This window comes from Epinephelus fuscoguttatus, linkage group LG10, assembly GCF_011397635.1.
Source record: "Epinephelus fuscoguttatus linkage group LG10, E.fuscoguttatus.final_Chr_v1".
NCBI lineage: Eukaryota > Metazoa > Chordata > Actinopteri > Perciformes > Serranidae > Epinephelus > Epinephelus fuscoguttatus.
The window spans coordinates 45540735-45559063 of NC_064761.1; the positions used below are offsets into that span (position 1 = coordinate 45540735).

General features: G+C 47.0%; 1 protein-coding gene across 1 annotated transcript; it reads right to left on the reverse strand.

Annotated features, from left to right (window-relative positions):
- Positions 1 to 2148: 2148 nt before the first annotated feature.
- On the reverse strand, positions 2149 to 18125 carry plppr3b (phospholipid phosphatase related 3b). The gene is made up of 8 exons (XM_049588817.1): positions 17747 to 18125; positions 11661 to 11751; positions 9463 to 9648; positions 8184 to 8310; positions 6093 to 6288; positions 5958 to 6015; positions 5604 to 5777; positions 2149 to 5284 (listed from the first exon to the last, which is right to left on the reverse strand). Exons 2-8 carry the CDS (start codon positions 11739 to 11741, stop codon positions 3896 to 3898), a joined length of 2211 nt encoding a protein of 736 aa, XP_049444774.1. The 5' UTR covers positions 11742 to 11751; positions 17747 to 18125; the 3' UTR covers positions 2149 to 3895.
- Between the last annotated feature and the right edge of the window lie 204 nt (positions 18126 to 18329).

Genomic DNA, 18329 nt, shown 5'->3' on the forward strand with positions numbered 1-18329 from the left:
TGGACAGATACACTCACTGATTCTGTCTCACAGAGGAAACAGCTCCTCTGTCTCTGTGACCGAGCCTTCAAGCCCCCCCAATATTCATTATCATTCTATTCTGAAACGTCCTGTTTTTTCTCGACAACAGCCCCAAAACTTCCTCCTACATTTAAACTTGAGTTCTTCTGTTTGTTTTATATATTATACATATGTATATATATATATATATATATATATATATATATATATATAGGCTGCGGCAACAGCCTTGTACATGGGGCGCCTGCTCTGCCACTAAGCTACCGGCGTCCCTGTTTTTACTTTTTATTTTTACTTTAATGTTCGTCCTTGATTTTTTGTTATGATTATTAAAATAATTCTTAAAGAGATGACATATTTAAATCAGAGACGAGACGTTACCTCTGAAACCAAACCAGTGAGTGTATCTTTAAATTCTGCATTTCAGTATCTATATAAATATTTAATCTCATATCGGTCCATCTGTAATAAATACACACCTTCAGATCCAAACACACATACACACGCACACGCGCGCGCGCACACACACACACACACACACACAGAAACACTCCGAACAGCCTCGACCAATCAGAGAGCAGCACACAAACAAACAAACATGCTGAGAATCACTACAGCAACCAAGCCATCACAACAGAAAGGCAACAGCACACTCGTCCAGGTAATATACAATCAGTGTGAAACCGCCCACAGTTGGCCAGCCAATCACGTCTCTACAGGAAACAGGAAGCAGCTGGGAGGGTCTGATCACAGGAGCTGTTTGTTGCATGTTTGTGCTTCAGAATGAATCTTTGAAATCGTCTCTGTGCTCTTTGACTCCAGCAGGTTGTTCACAGAGGGAGTTGCCATGGAAACTCTGCGGCTTCCTGCTCGGTGGCTCGACACTGATGTTAGGATCAGCTGTGGTTTGGTGTGAAGGTGTTTTATGGCTCAGTGACTTAATGTACTAGTAAACAAAAGAAACAAAGTCGTTCACTGTGACAGACGGGACAGACGAACGCCCCTGTGACTGTTTGATTCATTAACCATCACGTCCAACATGTTCTCCTTCCAGCTCATTAAATACTGACACTTTAACACTCACACCCACAGGAGCCACAGGTGAAGGTCAGGTAAGGTTTACACACACTGATGGTCAGTGGTCAGTGACTGAGACAGATGGATGATGAGGCTGATGAAGATGATGAGGATGATGACTCTGAGACAGATGGCTGATGAGGATGATGAGGATGATGACTCTGAGACAGATGGCTGATGAGGCTGATGACTCTGAGACAGACGGCTGATGAGGATGATGAGGATGATGACTCTGAGACAGATGGCTGATGAGGATGATGAGGCTAATGACTCTGAGACAGATGGCTGATGAGGATGATGAGGATGATGACTCTGAGACAGATGATTGATGAGGATGATGACTCTGAGACAGATGGCTGATGAGGATGATGAGGCTGATGACTCAGACAGATGGCTAATGAGGATGATGAGGATGATGACTCTGAGACAGATGGCTAATGAGGATGATGAGGCTGATGACTCTGGGACAGATGACTGATGAGGATGATGAGGATGATGACTCTGAGACAGATGGCTGATGAGGATAATGACTCTGAGACAGATGGCTAATGAGGATGATGAGGATGATGACTATGAGACAGATGGCTGATGAGGATGATGAGGCTGATGACTCTGGGACAGATGACTGATGAGGATGATGAGGATGATGACTCTGAGACAGATGGCTGATAAGGATGATGAGGCTGATGACTCTGAGAGAGATGGATGATGAGGATAATGACTCTGAGACAGATGGCTGATAAGGATGATGAGGCTGATAACTCTGAGAGAGATGGATGATGAGGATGATGAGGCTGATGACTCTGAGACAGATGACTGATGAAGATGATGAGGATGATGACTGTGAGACAGATGACTGATGAGGATGATGAGGCTGATGACTCTGAGACAGATGACTGATGAAGATGATGAGGATGATGACTGTGAGACAGATGACTGATGAGGATGATGAGGATGATGACTCTGAGACAGACGGCTGATAAGGATGATGAGGCTGATGACTCTGAGACAGATGGCTGATGAGGATGATGAGGCTGATGACTGTGTAACGACTTGGCAGTTATGTGGAGGTGGACGGTGGATACCACTGCAGCATGAAAGAGCTTTAGGCAGAAAGAGAACCACACTTAAAACAGGAAGAGTGAATGAGTGAGCACATGTGTGATTACTGAATGTCGGCTGGTTGAGAAACAAAGTATAGATGAAGTAACGTTGTCCTCAGTTGACGTTTAGTTTCATGCGGGACGTGGACGTCTGTCTCCTGAGTCAAAGTCCTGCGTTTGTTTGACCGTCCTACATGGACATTCTCACTCTTTATACTACATCATTTCCTCTAAGTGTCAAATATTTCAACAGATGAGTTTACAGCCGAGTTAAATGAAAAAACGTGCATCTCTTAGTGATGCCAGAGGGTGTATGCAGTGTCAGTATCACACGTCGAGGGGCATGGCAAAGCGTGGGTGTTTGATGACCTAGAATGAGAAACAGGCTGATGAACCACCATCAGACACTCTCATTCAAAGTAAACCATCAGTACGACAGTCCGAGAACATCTTCATCATTATGATTTAGATAAAAAGTATTTGTGAAGTTCAGATCATCAGACCGGATCGATGAGACTTACTGATGGATTCTTCTGAATGAGTCATGTGATCATGCTGATGTTCTGACACAGACACCGTGGGCACCGTTTACTTCAGCACATAATTAAGAACACATTGGTTCTCTGGTCGCTGTGGAGATATGAGAGAGTTTTCAGTTTTGTTTTGAACGAGCGGTAGATTTTTACACGTCGAAACACGTTGGGTTAATTTGAATACGTTTACAGCAGCAGCATCACAGGTCATACACATGCTGCATCTATAACCACCTGGAAAACACCAGGTTGGGCACTCGGCGCTGTTCTGTGCCAACTTTCAGGAGGGAGGAGGCAGGTTGCGTCTGAGGTTGCTAAGTGACCATAACCAGCACCTGAAGCCCTGACAGCAGAGCTGATCTACTTCCTGTTTGTCTGTAGGACAGACGTGACGCTCTGACAGCTCTGCACTAACATGATCAACTTCTCCTCCATATTTATCACACACTGATATTTACTGAAGAAGGAAAGATATCTGTCAGCTGTTATTGGTTGGTCCTCGTCACATGAACAAAAACGGCGAAGGGCACAAACATCCAAAAAACTTTTACAGGTGCTGGATCAAATATCAAATTTAAGCAGGACCAGACGGTTACTCGTCACATGACATGTAGTGCGCTCTGCTGCATTACAAATGTTAAACTCAGTTTATCTCAGGGTGGTGTCACACCCTTAAAAATAGGCACCTGGGAACTCATGCGTGCTTCGACAGCGTCGCTCTGGTGTTTGAGCGTGTCTACACTGAAAACAATAAATTTGCGTGCACAAAAAAAAAAGAAAACCGCAGTACGTGTATGACCTGTTATCTGGGAGTGTATTTTTGTCAGTAGATATTAAACATGACGGGACGTCCCTGTGTCAGACTCCAGGTGTTGTTGGTGTAGATTTGTCTGGTGTGTGTGACGTGTCCCTGGTCATGTGATGTGATAACCCTTCCTGTAGATGTGGCATGGCGGCGCTGGCGCAGAGAGCTGAACACGTCATCAGCGTGGAGCCACCGAGCGTCAGTCTGACCTTCCTGGGTGGAAACATTCACTTCCTGCAGCCTTGCCCTCCCGTCACATGAAGCTCAACAGATGCATAGCAGCGTGGTCGTCTGCCGTCCAGGTGTGCCATCATGACCAGTTTGTAAATAAGGCTTTTATTTTGAAAGGTAAGAGACTAATCCTTGAAGCGCCGCCCCTGCACACTCTTATAATAGTTCTCCTGCTCAGTCTGGTTACGGATCTCTCGATCCAACAGAACCAGTGCCGTCTTGCGTCTCATGGCCATCTCCCTGCGCTGAGCGTCTGCCAACATGTCTGTCTGCAGGTGAGAAGGGGGCTGGGCCGGGTCGTGGTCTACTGTGGCGCTCGGTGAGGCGGACCGATGTGGCCGGAAGCTGCTGCCACGGGCGGCGGAGTCTCCACGGTTCAGGCTGTTGAGGTCGTAGGTGTCTCTTGGGTCGCCGCCGTTGGATGCCCCCGCCCACTCCCATGGGTTACTGTTACCTGCAAGGGGCGGGGCTTGGGGAGGAGGTGGGGCTTGGACAAGAGGATGGTGAGGGGCGTGAGCGTCCACGGTGATGATACCCGGCCCCTCCCGCTGCTGCTCGGAGGGCGGGCGGTAATGCGGAGAGTCGGTGGTGGAGGAGGTGCCAGAGCAGGTGGAGGTGGTCTCAGAGGATTTCTCTGCTGAGGAGGAGGAGGGTAGGAGGCCCTGTTGCTTCGACATGGCGATGACTTGCATAAGTCGTGGTTGGTTAGTGGCACCGCGGCACAACACCTCCCCACTCGCCTTCTCTCGGATGGCTAGCCACTTGGCACGGGTCAGCGCACTCTTTGGGGACACTGGCGGGGGTCCTGCCTCAGGGATCTGTGGTGGTCTGGGAGTCGCCACAGCTTTGGCGCCCCCCGGAGGTGGAGTGGGGTTACGACTGGAGGCTGCCCTCCCAGACTGCACTGCAGGCTGGTAGATGGGGACCTGAGACCCGCCCTCATCTGTCCCCACAGAGCCCACCTCGGAACCGTCCTCGCTGGCCTCGCGCTCCGCCTCGTCACGCATGCTCAGGCCGCGCATCTCCATTGACTTCTGCTTCCACTCCGACACCAGCTGCTGTGAACGCATCGGGTCCATGGGCACCTGCACGGCCTTCAGACGCCGCTGCACTGGCTGCACCTGCTGCACTGGGTCCTCCTGCCCCGGGTTGGCCCCCAGCACGCCGTTAACATTCATGCTGGCCCTCGGCAGCGTGTTGCTGAAGGTCAGCATGGTCTCCTTTCCCATCGGGCTACGAGGTGCCAGCAGTTCCACATCAACGCTGGCCCGCTTCAGGCTCCCCATGGACGTCTTCTCCCTCTGCAGGGGCCCCAGGCCCTCCAGCCGGTCCATGGGGGCTGGCGCCGCCGCGATTTCATCATTACTCTCTGAAGCAGAGGCGGGGCCTTTGTTGTAAACGGACTCGTGTCCTCGCTCGGTCAGCGCTCGCAGAGGGTCCTCCTTTGGCGGCAGGGGGGGCAGGGTGGGAGTGATGTCATCAGAGGACTTGAAGTTGGCCACAGCATGAAACGCCTGAAGAAGAAGAAGAAGGAGAGTTGTAAGGGGGGTGGAGGGGGGTATGTTGGATCGACCCCACCTTCACATGAAATACTACATCACGTCACATGACATGTTGTGTGATGTCATGACTAAACATGACATGTATATCATGTCATTTCACTTAATCTCTACCATGTGGACTGAGACATGTTGAACTCAGACTTCCTGTTTTTGTCTCCATCACTCTCTTAGTTTAAAACTGACGCGGTCGTCATGGCAACAGAAAGACGAAGACGACAACAAATCTTAACTTGTTAACCTGTTTGAACTTTGAACTGACAGCAGGTCTCACCAGGTATGCAGCGATGAAGGCTCCGATGAGGAAGCCCACGTACACGTCAATGGGATGGCTGCGGTGCTGCGTGATCTGAGTCAGACCTGTCAATGCCGCCGCGATGGCGAATGCAAAGACCAAGACAGGCTTGAGCAGTTTGGTGCTGTCGGAGATGGTGGAGTTAAAATACATCTGAAAGAGAAGAGAAGCAGCTCTGAGATCTAAACATTAACGTTTATTTACTGAGACATCAGCCAATCAGAATGTTTGTTTGCTCCTGTTAATCTCAGATCAATAACTTTCTCTGTTCACTGTCATCAAACACATTACGAATAAAGTTTGTCAGTTTGAATAAAGACGAGTCACACTCACAGAGACATAAACAGCAGCGAAGGCCGACAGAGTTGCATGCTGGGAAGGGAACGTTTTCCTGTCGGGACAGAGACAGAGCAGGAAGTTTAATCAATAATCAATAATCAGTGAACACCACCTGAACAGGTGACTCACCTGGCCGCCATGATGGCGTGCTGGTCGTGACCTGAGCAGATGTCTTTAGTGACGTAAGCGTTTGTTTCACAGGAAACACCAACCAGCGTGTAGTTGGGTTTACAGACGGTCAGGAAGAACGGGGCGTGGTAACCTGTCGACAGCTGGATGATGTCAGTGAGCAGCGCCGTCGCACACAGACCGAAGACGTGAACACCTGCAGAGAGACACACGGGTGGACACTGAGACAGACAGGTGGACACTGAGACAGACAGGTGGGGACTGAGACAGACGGGTTGGGACTGAGACAGACGGGTTGGAACTGAGACAGTCGTTTTGGGTGTAGTTACCGGTGTAGTGACAGGTGTAGTTACAGGTGTAGTGACAGGTGCAGTTACTGGTGTAGTGACAGGTGTAGTTACAGGTGTAGTGACAGGTGCAGTTACAGGTGTAGTGACAGGTGCAGTTACTGGTGTAGTGACAGGTGTAGTTACAGGTGTAGTGACAGGTGTAGTTACAGGTGTAGTGACAGGTGCAGTTACTGGTGTAGTGACAGGTGTAGTGACAGGTGTAGTTACAGGTGTAGTGACAGGTGTAGTTACCAGTGTAGTGACAGGTGTAGTGACAGGTGTAGTTACCAGTGTAGTGACAGGTGTAGTTACAGGTGTAGTGACAGGTGTAGTTACCAGTGTAGTGACTGGTGCAGTTAGCGGTGTAGTTACAGGTGTAGTGACAGGTGTAGTTACCAGTGTAGTGACAGGTGCAGTTACCAGTGTAGTGACAGGTGTAGTGACAGGTGTAGTTACAGGTGTAGTGACAGGTGTAGTTACCAGTGTAGTGACAGGTGTAGTTACAGGTGTAGTGACAGGTGCAGTTACTGGTGTAGTGACAGGTGTAGTTACTGGTGTAGTGACAGGTGTAGTTACCAGTGTAGTGACAGGTGTAGTTTTGGGTGTAGTTACCGGTGTAGTGACAGATGTCGTTTTGGGTGTAGTGACAGGTGTAGTTACCAGTGTAGTGACAGGTGTAGTTACTGGTGTAGTTTTGGGTGTAGTGACAGGTGCAGTTAGCGGTGTACTGACAGGTGTAGTTTTGGGTGTAGTTACCGGTGTAGTGACAGGTGCAGTTACTGGTGTAGTGACAGGTGTAGTTTTGGGTGTAGTGACAGGTGCAGTTAGCGGTGTAGTGACAGGTGTAGTTTTGGGTGTAGTTACCGGTGTAGTAACAGGTGTAGTTACTGGTGTAGTGACAGGTGTAGTTTTGAGTGTAGTGACAGGTGTAGTTTTGGGTGTAGTTACCGGTGTAGTAACAGGTGTAGTTACTGGTGTAGTGACAGGTGTAGTTTTGAGTGTAGTGACAGGTGCAGTTAGCGGTGTAGTTACCGGTGTAGTGACTGGTGCAGTTAGCGGTGTAGTTACAGGTGTAGTGACAGGTGTAGTTACCGGTGTAGTTACAGGTGCAGTTAGCAGTGTAGTTACAGGTGTAGTGACAGGTGCAGTTAGCAGTGTAGTTAGCGGTGTAGTTACAGGTGCAGTTAGCGGTGTAGTTACAGGTGTAGTGACAGGTGTAGTGACTGGTGCAGTTAGCGGTGCAGTTAGCAGTGTAGTTAGCGGTGTAGTTACAGGTGCAGTTAGCGGTGTAGTTACAGGTGTAGTGACAGGTGTAGTGACTGGTGCAGTTAGCAGTGTAGTTACAGGTGCAGTTAGCGGTGTAGTTACAGGTGTAGTTAGCGGTGTAGTTACAGGTGCAGTTAGCGGTGTAGTGACTGGTGCAGTTAGCGGTGTAGTTACAGGTGTAGTTACAGGTGCAGTTAGCGGTGTAGTGACTGGTGCAGTTAGCGGTGTAGTGACAGGTGCAGTTAACAGTGTAGTTAGCGGTGTAGTTACAGGTGCAGTTAGCGGTGTAGTGACAGGTGCAGTTAACAGTGTAGTTAGCGGTGTAGTTACAGGTGTAGTTAGCGGTGTAGTTACAGGTGCAGTTAACAGTGTAGTTAGCGGTGTAGTTACAGGTGTAGTTAGCGGTGTAGTTACAGGTGCAGTTAGCGGTGTAGTGACAGGTGCAGTTAACAGTGTAGTTACCGGTGTAGTGACAGGTGTAGCAGCAGGGTCGTACCTACAAAGCGCACCGTCCTCCTAAGGAAGGAGTTGAAGTTGCAGCCTCCTGCGTTGATGCTTCCTTCAGGTCTGCGGAGCTTCAGTCTGGACTGCAGGCAGTAGATGAGTCCTTCAACTAGCATGATCTGACACACAAAACAAACGCACCCTCAGTATATCAAGCTCCGCCCCCGTCTCCACATGTACACATGTTATGAACCCTCTGTCAGTGTGAGTCTGTATCTGGACGTCAAACGCAGGGTTAGAGAAACGATGACATCATCTCCCCAGTTTGCTCGTTGTTACTTTGTGTACTGAGCGCGCTCCAGAATGAAAGATGGCGGATTACTGCTGTGTTTACAGTGTGTCAGTGACGGAGGCGTCTGCTGCGCCCTGTGACCTTCAGTCCATCTCAGTGTTCGCAATTTCAAGTCCAGACACGACGGCTCCTCCTCCACCACCGTTTCACTGATGTCACGTTTAGCGCCACCTGCAGACGTTTTTGTTTTCCTGTGTTGACCGAGGTCATCCGAAAAAAAAAAAAAACGTCCTGATCTCCATGGTTACTGTAACACATGGGACCAAGTCACCAGAAAGCCTCAGGTCTTTGTTCTCAAGTCCCGAGTCAGAACTTACCAACCCTGAGACAAGTTCAAGTCATATAACTCAAGTCTGCACCTACAGGAGACGCGTTGATGACACGTCACGAGGATCTGATTCTGTGTGTGTGTTCAGTGTGTGTGTGTGTGTGTGTTCAGTGTGTGTGTGTGTGTATGTGTGCGTGTGTGTGTATGTGTGCTCAGTGTGTGTGTGTGTGTGTGTGTGTGCTCAGTGTGTGTGTATGTGTGTGTGTTCAGTGTGTGTGTGTGTGTGTTCAGTGTGTGTGTTCAGTGTGTGTGTTCAGTGTGTGTATGTGTGTGTGTTACTCAGTGTGTGTGTGTGTGTGTGTATGTGTGCGTGTGTGTGTGTGTGCTCAGTGTGTGTATGTGTATGTGTGTGTGTGCGTGTGTGTGTGTGTGCTCAGTGTGTGTATGTGTATGTGTGTGTGTGCGTGTGTGTGTGCTCAGTGTGTGTGTTACTGTGTGTGTTACTGTGTGTGTTCAGTGTGTGTGTTCAGTGTGTGTGTGTGTTCAGTGTGTGTGTTACTGTGTGTGTTCAGTGTGTGTGTTCAGTGTGTGTGTGTGTTCAGTGTGTGTGTTACTGTGTGTGTTCAGTGTGTGTGTGTGTGTGTGTGTGTGTTACTGTGTGTGTTCAGTGTGTGTGTGTTCAGTGTGTGTGTGTGTGTGTGTGTGTGTTACCGAGGCGGCCGGTCCAGCGAAGGCGAGGCTCAGCAGCATCAGCAGTGGGATCAGTTCGTCTCCTCCGTCCACGTACGGCATACTGAGCTCTCTGTCGTGGCAGCGGAACCCCACCTGAGCCGGCTGCACCACGTCCGTCAGCTCCAGGAAATACAGAGACACCATAGAAGAAGCCACGATGGGCAGCTGCACACCACCACCACAACAACAACAACAACAACAAGTGTCAACACCAGAGTCACAAACAGGAAACAGGAAACACTCTGTTAACGTCAAATCCTTTAACATGACGCAAAGTTCTGTCTGGACACCATCAGCACTACAAGCTGATTGGCTGTGAGTCAGTGACACTGTGGGGACCTCAGACGAAAGGGAGCCCCATATTCCAGATCAGATACAGAGAGACAGAGCTGTGTTAAAGACAAGGACGGTGTGTCAGCGTGGTGAACGGAAACACGTCCAACATGCTAACACCTTAACACACATTCAGTGACATCATCACCTCAGGTGACCAAAAGTCAATGTGAGGACATCTGTTTGACGTAGAGCTGCACGGTACGGAGAACAGAAACCAACGTAGTTTCACCTACACGCATGAAAATTGGTGGGCTCATAGAACATGCAAAGACTCACAAAAAATCCTCTTGGACCCATGCCATTAACCCAACAGGAAGTCGGCCATTTTGATTTGAATTTTTGACATGTTTGAACGAACTCCTCCTAGAGATTTTGTCTGACTTCAGATTTGGTACAGATCATCCTGACAACATGCTGATCAAAAATTATTAAAAGAATGTCAGTAGGTCAAGGGGCGTGGCTGCTAGGGCGTGACAAATTTTGGCAACTTTTCGTTTTCTCGCCATCGAATTTGGAACGGCTCTCATGCCCACATACTTGATGCTAGCAGCTTCAAACTTGCTGGACATCATAATGGCTCCGCCCCAAACGCCCCAATATGTTAATATCCCACCTTACTCATAGCGCCGCCCGGTGGTAACAGGAAGTGACCAGTTTTTACTTTAACATGTACTGATGACACAAACTTGACCGCATCAACTTCATTCCACTTCTAATGCATGCAGAACAGGTTGGTGAAGCTACCTTATGAACACTGTGAAGATATGTCTAATGGTGTCCATGTGGCAGCGTGGTCACTATCGATCCCTCACCACTAAATACGTTTGGCTTTTTGATGAACGACCTCATCTCCTCATGAAAATTGATACACAGGTCAAGAATGGCGAGCTCTTACATCTGATAGGGGTGCCACCCATGGAGGGGACAAAATGCCTCTATAGCGCCCCCTTGAATTTTTCAAAAACCCCTCCCATAGGATTTTTTTTGGTGTAGGAAGATGAAAATTGGTACACATGTGTAAGTTGCCCAGATGCACAAAAAAGGTCTACTCCAAACAGGAAGTCGCCCATTTTGTCCAATCAACTTCAGATTTGGTACAGATCACCCTGAGACCATGCTGATCAAAAGTTATTAAAAGCTTTTCTCTATGTCAAGGGGCGTTTGATATGTGTGATCATGATCTGCCCCTGAACACATCTGCATGGCAATATATTGGTCTTACTCATGGCGCCACCTACTAGATGAATGAAACACAACGTTCTAAAGCCCACTGCAGAGGGTTTAATTTTGATGTCTCACCATGAAACAGGAAATTGCTATAACTTTGAAGTAAATGGTCCGATATCCACCAAACTTCACGTGATTCATATTAGTCCCACCCTGAAAACATTTACAGTATATGACCATATTTCCTGATACTCGTAGGGCCACCTAGTGGTGACAGGAAGTAGGTCTCATCAAACACTTATCTTTTGATTTATCTGAAAGTTACATGCTGTGGTGTATATTTGATGTATAAAAACATGATGTATAATTACTGCACTCTCTAACTCCCTCTAGTGGAAAGAGTAAGTGATACAAAACCTGAAATATGTCATTCCAGCACTGTATCAGGGATATGCAGAGTCACTCCTGCATGCGATGTCTAACTATGACAGAAATGAGCTGACGCACTAGAAGGCGTCCTGCCAGCCCCTCGAGGTGCGTGAAGGTGCGAGGGCCCGTTCATCGATGCTTGCAAGTTTAATTATTATTATTGTTGTTATTATTATTATTATGATTGTTGTTGTTGTTAGGGTTAGGCTGCTGTTTGTTTGTTTGTTGTTTGTGATTGTTTTCACCTCCACAAAGTAGAAACATGGCAGCAGAGTCAAACTGTCCTTCGGAGGTTTTTTCTTCATCTTCTCAGAGTTCATCATCATCCTGACGGACCTGCAACACACCCGCACGCACGCACGCACACACACACACACGCACACACACACACACACACACACACACAATTTAAATCAACAATAACTCTGAGTGAAGACAGCGGAGACAGAGACGTGTTGGAGATGTTGACTGAGACACCTGAGCTTGAATGTGGAGCGTGGGACACCCAGGAGCGCCTGGTCAGCTGACCTGAGGGACATGGGAGTAGAATAGCGGGTCAGGTGGTCTGCCATGTAGGACTGGGCCAGACCATTGAACAGGTGAACCTTAGAGTCAGGTAAGACATTCCCCCAGTAACCACAGACGTTCCCCCAGTAACCACAGACGTTCTCAGGAATCAAAGACGTTCCCAGTAACCACAGACGTTCTCAGTATCCACAGACATTCTCCCAGTAACCACAGACGTTCTCTGTAACCACAGATGTTTTCAGTAACCACAGACGTTCTCAGGAATCAAAGACGTTCCCAGTAACCAAAGACGTTCTCAGTATCCACAGACATTCTCCCAGTAACCACAGACGTTCTCTGTAACCACAGATGTTTTCAGTAACCACAGACGTTCTCAATAACCACAGACGTTCTCAGTATCCACAGACATTCTCCCAGTAACCATAGACATTCTCCCAGTAACCACAGACGTTCTCAGTAATCACGGACGTTCTCAGTAACCACAGACGTTCTCCCAGTAACCACAGACATTCTCCCAGTAACCACAGACGTTCTCAGTAACCACAGATGTTCTCAGTATCCACAGGCATTCTCCCAGTAACCACAGACGTTCTCAGTAACCACAGATGTTCTCAGTATCCACAGGCATTCTCCCAGTAACCACAGACGTTCTCAGTAACCACAGACGTTCTCATTAACCACAGAGATTCTTCCAGTAACCACAGATGTTGTCAGTAATCACAAACGTTCTCAGTAACCACAGAGATTCTCCCAGTAACCACAGACGTTCTCAGTAACCACAAACGTTCTCAGTAACCACAGAGATTCTCCCAGTAACCACAGATGTTGTCAGTAACCACAAACGTTCTCAGTAACCACAGAGATTCTCCCAGTAACCACAGACGTTCTCAGTAACCACAAACGTTCTCAGTAACCACAGACGTTCTCCAGTAACCACAGACGTTCTCCCAGTAACCACAGACATTCTCCAGTAACCACAGACGTTCTCAGTAACCACAGACGTTCTCCCAGTAACCACAGACGTTCTCCCAGTAACCACAGACATTCTCCCAGTAACCACAGACGTTTTCAGTAACCACAGATGTTTTCAGTAACAACAGATGTTCTCCAGTAACCACAGATGTTTTCAGTAACCACAGATGTTCTCCAGTAACCACAAACGTTCTCAGTAACCACAGACGTTCTGAGTAACCACAAACGTTCTCAGTAACCACAGACTTTCTCAACAACCACAAACGTTCTCAGTAACCACAGACTTTCTCAACAACCACAAAAGTTCTCAGTAACCACAGACGTTCTCCAGTAACCACAGACGTTCTCAGTAACCACAGACGTTCTCCCAGTAACCACAGACATTCTCCCAGTAACCACAGACGTTCTCAGTAACCACAGACATTCTCAGTAACCACAAATGTTCTCAGTAACCACAGACGTTCTCAGTAACCAGAGATGTTCTCAGTAACCACAGAGATTCTCCCAGTAACCACAGATGTTCTCAGTAACCACAGACATTCTCAGTAACCACAGACGTTCTCCCAGTAACCACAGACGTTCTCCAGTAACCACAGATGTTCTCAGTAACCACAGACGTTCTCCCAGTAACCACAGACGTTCTCCAGTAACCACAGACATTCTCCCAGTAACCAAAGACATTCTCCAGTAACCACAGACGTTCTCAGTAACCACAGACGTTCTCCCAGTAACCACAGACATTCTCCCAGTAACCACAGATGTTCTCAGTAACCACAGATGTTCTCAGTATCCACAGGCATTCTCCCAGTAACCACAGATGTTCTCAGTAACCACAAACGTTCTCAGTAACCACAGACGTTCTCAGTAACCACAGAGATTCTTCCAGTAACCACAGATGTTCTCAGTAACCACAAACGTTCTCAGTAACCACAGAGATTCTCCCAGTAACCACAGATGTTCTCATTAACCACAAACGTTCTCAGTAACCACAGAGATTCTTCCAGTAACCACAGATGTTCTCAGTAACCACAAACGTTCTCAGTAACCACAGAGATTCTCCCAGTAACCACAGACATTCTCCAGTAACCACAGACGTTCTCAGTAACCACAGACGTTCTCCCAGTAACCACAGATGTTCTCCAGTAACCACAAACGTTCTCAGTAACCACAGACTTTCTCAACAACCACAAAAGTTCTCAGTAACCACAGACGTTCTCAGTAACCACAGACGTTCTCAGTAACCACAGACGTTCTCAGTAACCACAGATGTTCTCCAGTAACCACAAACGTTCTCAGTAACCACAGACTTTCTCAACAACCACAAAAGTTCTCAGTAACCACAGACGTTCTCAGTAACCACAGACGTTCTCAGTAACCACAAACGTTTTCAGTAACCACAAACGTTCTCAGTAACCACAAATGTTCTCAGTAACCACAGACATCCTCAGTAACCACAAACGTTCTCAGTAACCACAGACGTTCTCAGTAACCACAAAAGTTCTCAGTAACCACAGATGTTTTCAGTAACCACAGACGTTCTCAGTAACCACAGACTTTCTCAACAACCACAGACGTTCTCAGTAACCACAGACTTTCTCAACAACCACAGACGTTCTCAGTAACCACAGACGTTCTCAGTAACCACAAAAGTTCTCAGTAACCACAGATGTTTTCAGTAACCAGAGATGTTCTCCAGTAACCACAGGCATTCTCAGTAACCACAGACGTTCTCAGTAACCACAGATGTTTTCAGTAACCACAGACGTTCTCAGTAACCACAAAAGTTCTCAGTAACCACAGATGTTTTCAGTAACCACAGACGTTCTCAGTAACCACAGACTTTCTCAACAACCACAGACGTTCTCAGTAACCACAGACTTTCTCAACAACCACAAACGTTCTCAGTAACCACAGACGTTCTCAGTAACCACAAAAGTTCTCAGTAACCACAGATGTTTTCAGTAACCAGAGATGTTCTCCAGTAACCACAGGCATTCTCAGTAACCACAAACGTTCTCAGTAACCACAGACGTTCTCAACAAACACAAACGTTTTCAGTAACCAGAGATGTTCTCCAGTAACCACAGACTTTCTCATCAACCACAAACGTTCTCAGTAACCACAGACTTTCTCAACAACCACAAACGTTCTCAGTAACCACAAACGTTTTCAGTAACCACAGGCGTTCTCAGTAACCACAGAGATTCTCTCAGTAACCACAGACGTTTTCAGTAACCAGAGATGTTCTCCAGTAACCACAGATGTTTTCAGTAACCACAAACGTTCTCAGTAACCACAGACGTTTTCAGTAACCACAGATGTTTTCAGTAACCACAAACGTTCTCAGTAATCACAAACATTCTCAGTAACCACAGACGTTTTCAGTAACCACAGATGTTTTCAGTAACCACAAACGTTCTCAGTAATCACAAACATTCTCAGTAACCACAGACGTTTTCAGTAACCAGAGATGTTCTCCAGTAACCACAGATGTTTTCAGTAACCAGAGATGTTCTCCAGTAACCACAGATGTTTTCAGTAACCACAAACGTTCTCAGTAACCACAGACGTTTTCAGTAACCAGAGATGTTCTCAGTAACCACAGATGTTTTCAGTAACCACAAACGTTCTCAGTAATCACAAACATTCTCAGTAACCACAGACGTTTTCAGTAACCAGAGATGTTCTCCAGTAACCACAGATGTTTTCAGTAACCACAAACGTTCTCAGTAATCACAAACATTCTCAGTAACCACAGACGTTTTCAGTAACCACAAACGTTCTCAGTAATCACAAACATTCTCAGTAACCACAGATGTTTTCAGTAACCACAAACGTTCTCAGTAACCACAGATGTTTTCAGTAATCACAAACATTCTCAGTAACGACAGACGTTTTCAGTAACCACAAACGTTCTCAGTAATCACAAACATTCTCAGTAACCACAGATGTTTTCAGTAACCACAAACGTTCTCAGTAACCACAGATGTTTTCAGTAACCACAGATGTTTTCAGTAACCACAAACGTTCTCAGTAACCACAGATGTTTTCAGTAACCACAGATGTTTTCAGTAACCACAAACGTTCTCAGTAACCACAGATGTTTTCAGTAATCACAAACATTCTCAGTAACCACAGACGTTTTCAGTAACCACAAACGTTTTCAGTAACCACAAACGTTCTCAGTAACCACAGATGTTTTCAGTAACCACAGATGTTTTCAGTAACCACAAACGTTCTCAGTAACCACAGATGTTTTCAGTAACCACAAACGTTCTCAGTAACCACAGATGTTTTCAGTAACCACAGATGTTTTCAGTAACCACAAACGTTCTCAGTAACCACAGATGTTTTCAGTAACCACAGATGTTTTCAGTAACCACAGATGTTTTCAGTAATCACAGACATTCTCAGTAACCACAGACGTTTTCAGTAACCACAAACGTTCTCAGTAATCACAAACATTCTCAGTAACCACAGATGTTTTCAGTAACCACAAACGTTCTCAGTAACCACAGATGTTTTCAGTAACCACAGATGTTTTCAGTAACCACAAACGTTCTCAGTAACCACAGATGTTTTCAGTAACCACAGATGTTTTCAGTAACCACAAACGTTCTCAGTAATCACAGACATTCTCAGTAACCACAGACGTTCTCAGTAACCACAGATGTTTTCAGTAACCACAAACGTTCTCAGTAACCACAGATGTTTTCAGTAACCACAGATGTTTTCAGTAACCACAAACGTTCTCAGTAACCACAGATGTTTTCAGTAACCACAGATGTTTTCAGTAATCACAGACATTCTCAGTAACCACAGACGTTTTCAGTAACCACAAACGTTCTCAGTAATCACAAACATTCTCAGTAACCACAGATGTTTTCAGTAACCACAGGCGTTTTCAGTAACCAGAGATGTTCTCCAGTAACCACAGGCGTTCTCAGTAACCACAAACGTTCTCAGTAACCACAGATGTTCTCCAGTAACCACAGGCGTTCTCAGTAACCACAGAGATTCTCTCAGTAACCACAGACGTTTTCAGTAACCAGAGATGTTCTCCAGTAACCACAGGCGTTCTCAGTAACCACAGAGATTCTCTCAGTAACCACAGACGTTTTCAGTAACCAGAGATGTTCTCCAGTAACCACAGGCGTTCTCAGTAACCACAAACGTTCTCAGTAACCACAGATGTTCTCCAGTAATCACAGACGTTCTCAGTAACCACAAACATTCTCAGTATCCACAGACTTTCTCAACAACTACAGACGTTTTCAGTAACCAGAGATGTTCTCCAGTAACCACAGGCGTTCTCCCAGTAACCATGTTGACCACAGGTTCCTCACTGATGGACTCCACATGGTTCCTCTGTGACTCCTCTATCAAAGGGTTAACTCCATATTCTCCACAGTGACATATAGAGACAGCAGCTGAGGGTTCATGAGTCAACAGCAGGTTTTAACTGCTTCATCCATAGTCATCTTCATCATCAGCTGCAGTCACGTGACACACCCACACATCCTCACACCTGAACAGCAAACCGTCTCAGCTGCCAATTAACATCCGACCAATCAGAGCGCAGAGCTCAGACACGGACAGACAGCGGGACAGAGGGACAGGTTACCAGGCCTGCTGCAGTCATTATAACACACACACACACACACACGCGCGCGCGCGCGCGCGCACCGGGCTCGTCCTGACAATGTTCGGTGTTTCATTGTGTGATGCAGCTGCTGAATAAAAGAGTCAGATGCAGCTCCGCAGAACACACACACACGCACACTCGCACGCGCGCAGTAGAACCAGTAGAACCCTTGGAGCCGTGTCTCACCTTAGACCATCGATCCGCTTTGATTCCCGTCACGTTTCCTGTCGAGCAGCAGCAGAGCGGAGCCGTTACAGCGACACACCTGCCTGTTGTCCCGGGTTACCGAGGCTCAGTCCTGGTCCCGGTCCTGGTTCTGTGCCTAGTCCCGGTCCTGGTTCCGTTAGTGCGGTTTAAGATCTGTTCTCCCTCAAAGAACAAAGATCTGCGACCGTGTTCGGTTTCCTGGAGTCTGCTGCTGCCGCACGGTGTGTGTGTGTGTGTGTGTGTGTGTGTTACAGTTTATGTTACAGTGTGTGTGTGTGTGTGTTTTACAGAGTGTGTATGGCAGGTGATCGGTGCCTCCAGGTGCTGTGTAGAAGCTGCTCTGATCGATATTATTACATAATCGATGTATCAGTGATGTGACGTCACTGCACGGGCTGATATTAAACGTTTAAAGGGCCAGTCTGAAGTTTTATTCTGTTTAAAGCTGCAGTCTTTCAGCTCTGTCCTCAGAATGAGCTGTTTATATCTCCACAGGGAGCAGGTCCTCGTCTACAGAGGTCACCATGTTGCACCGCCATGTTTCTACAGTAGCCCAGAGCGG

What these genes read in the sequence shown, in the direction of transcription:
- plppr3b (XM_049588817.1), bottom strand. Translation starts at nt 11,741, where the DNA reads ATGATGATGAACTCTGAGAAGATGAAGAAAAAACCTCCGAAGGACAGT. An exon ending in CATGTTTCTACTTTGTGGAG is followed by an intron (nt 9,649 to 11,660) that starts GTGAAAACAATC and finishes GGTGGTGTGCAG; the next exon opens with CTGCCCATCGTGGCTTCTTC. An exon ending in CACGCCATCATGGCGGCCAG is followed by an intron (nt 6,016 to 6,092) that starts GTGAGTCACCTG and finishes CTGTCCCGACAG; the next exon opens with GAAAACGTTCCCTTCCCAGC.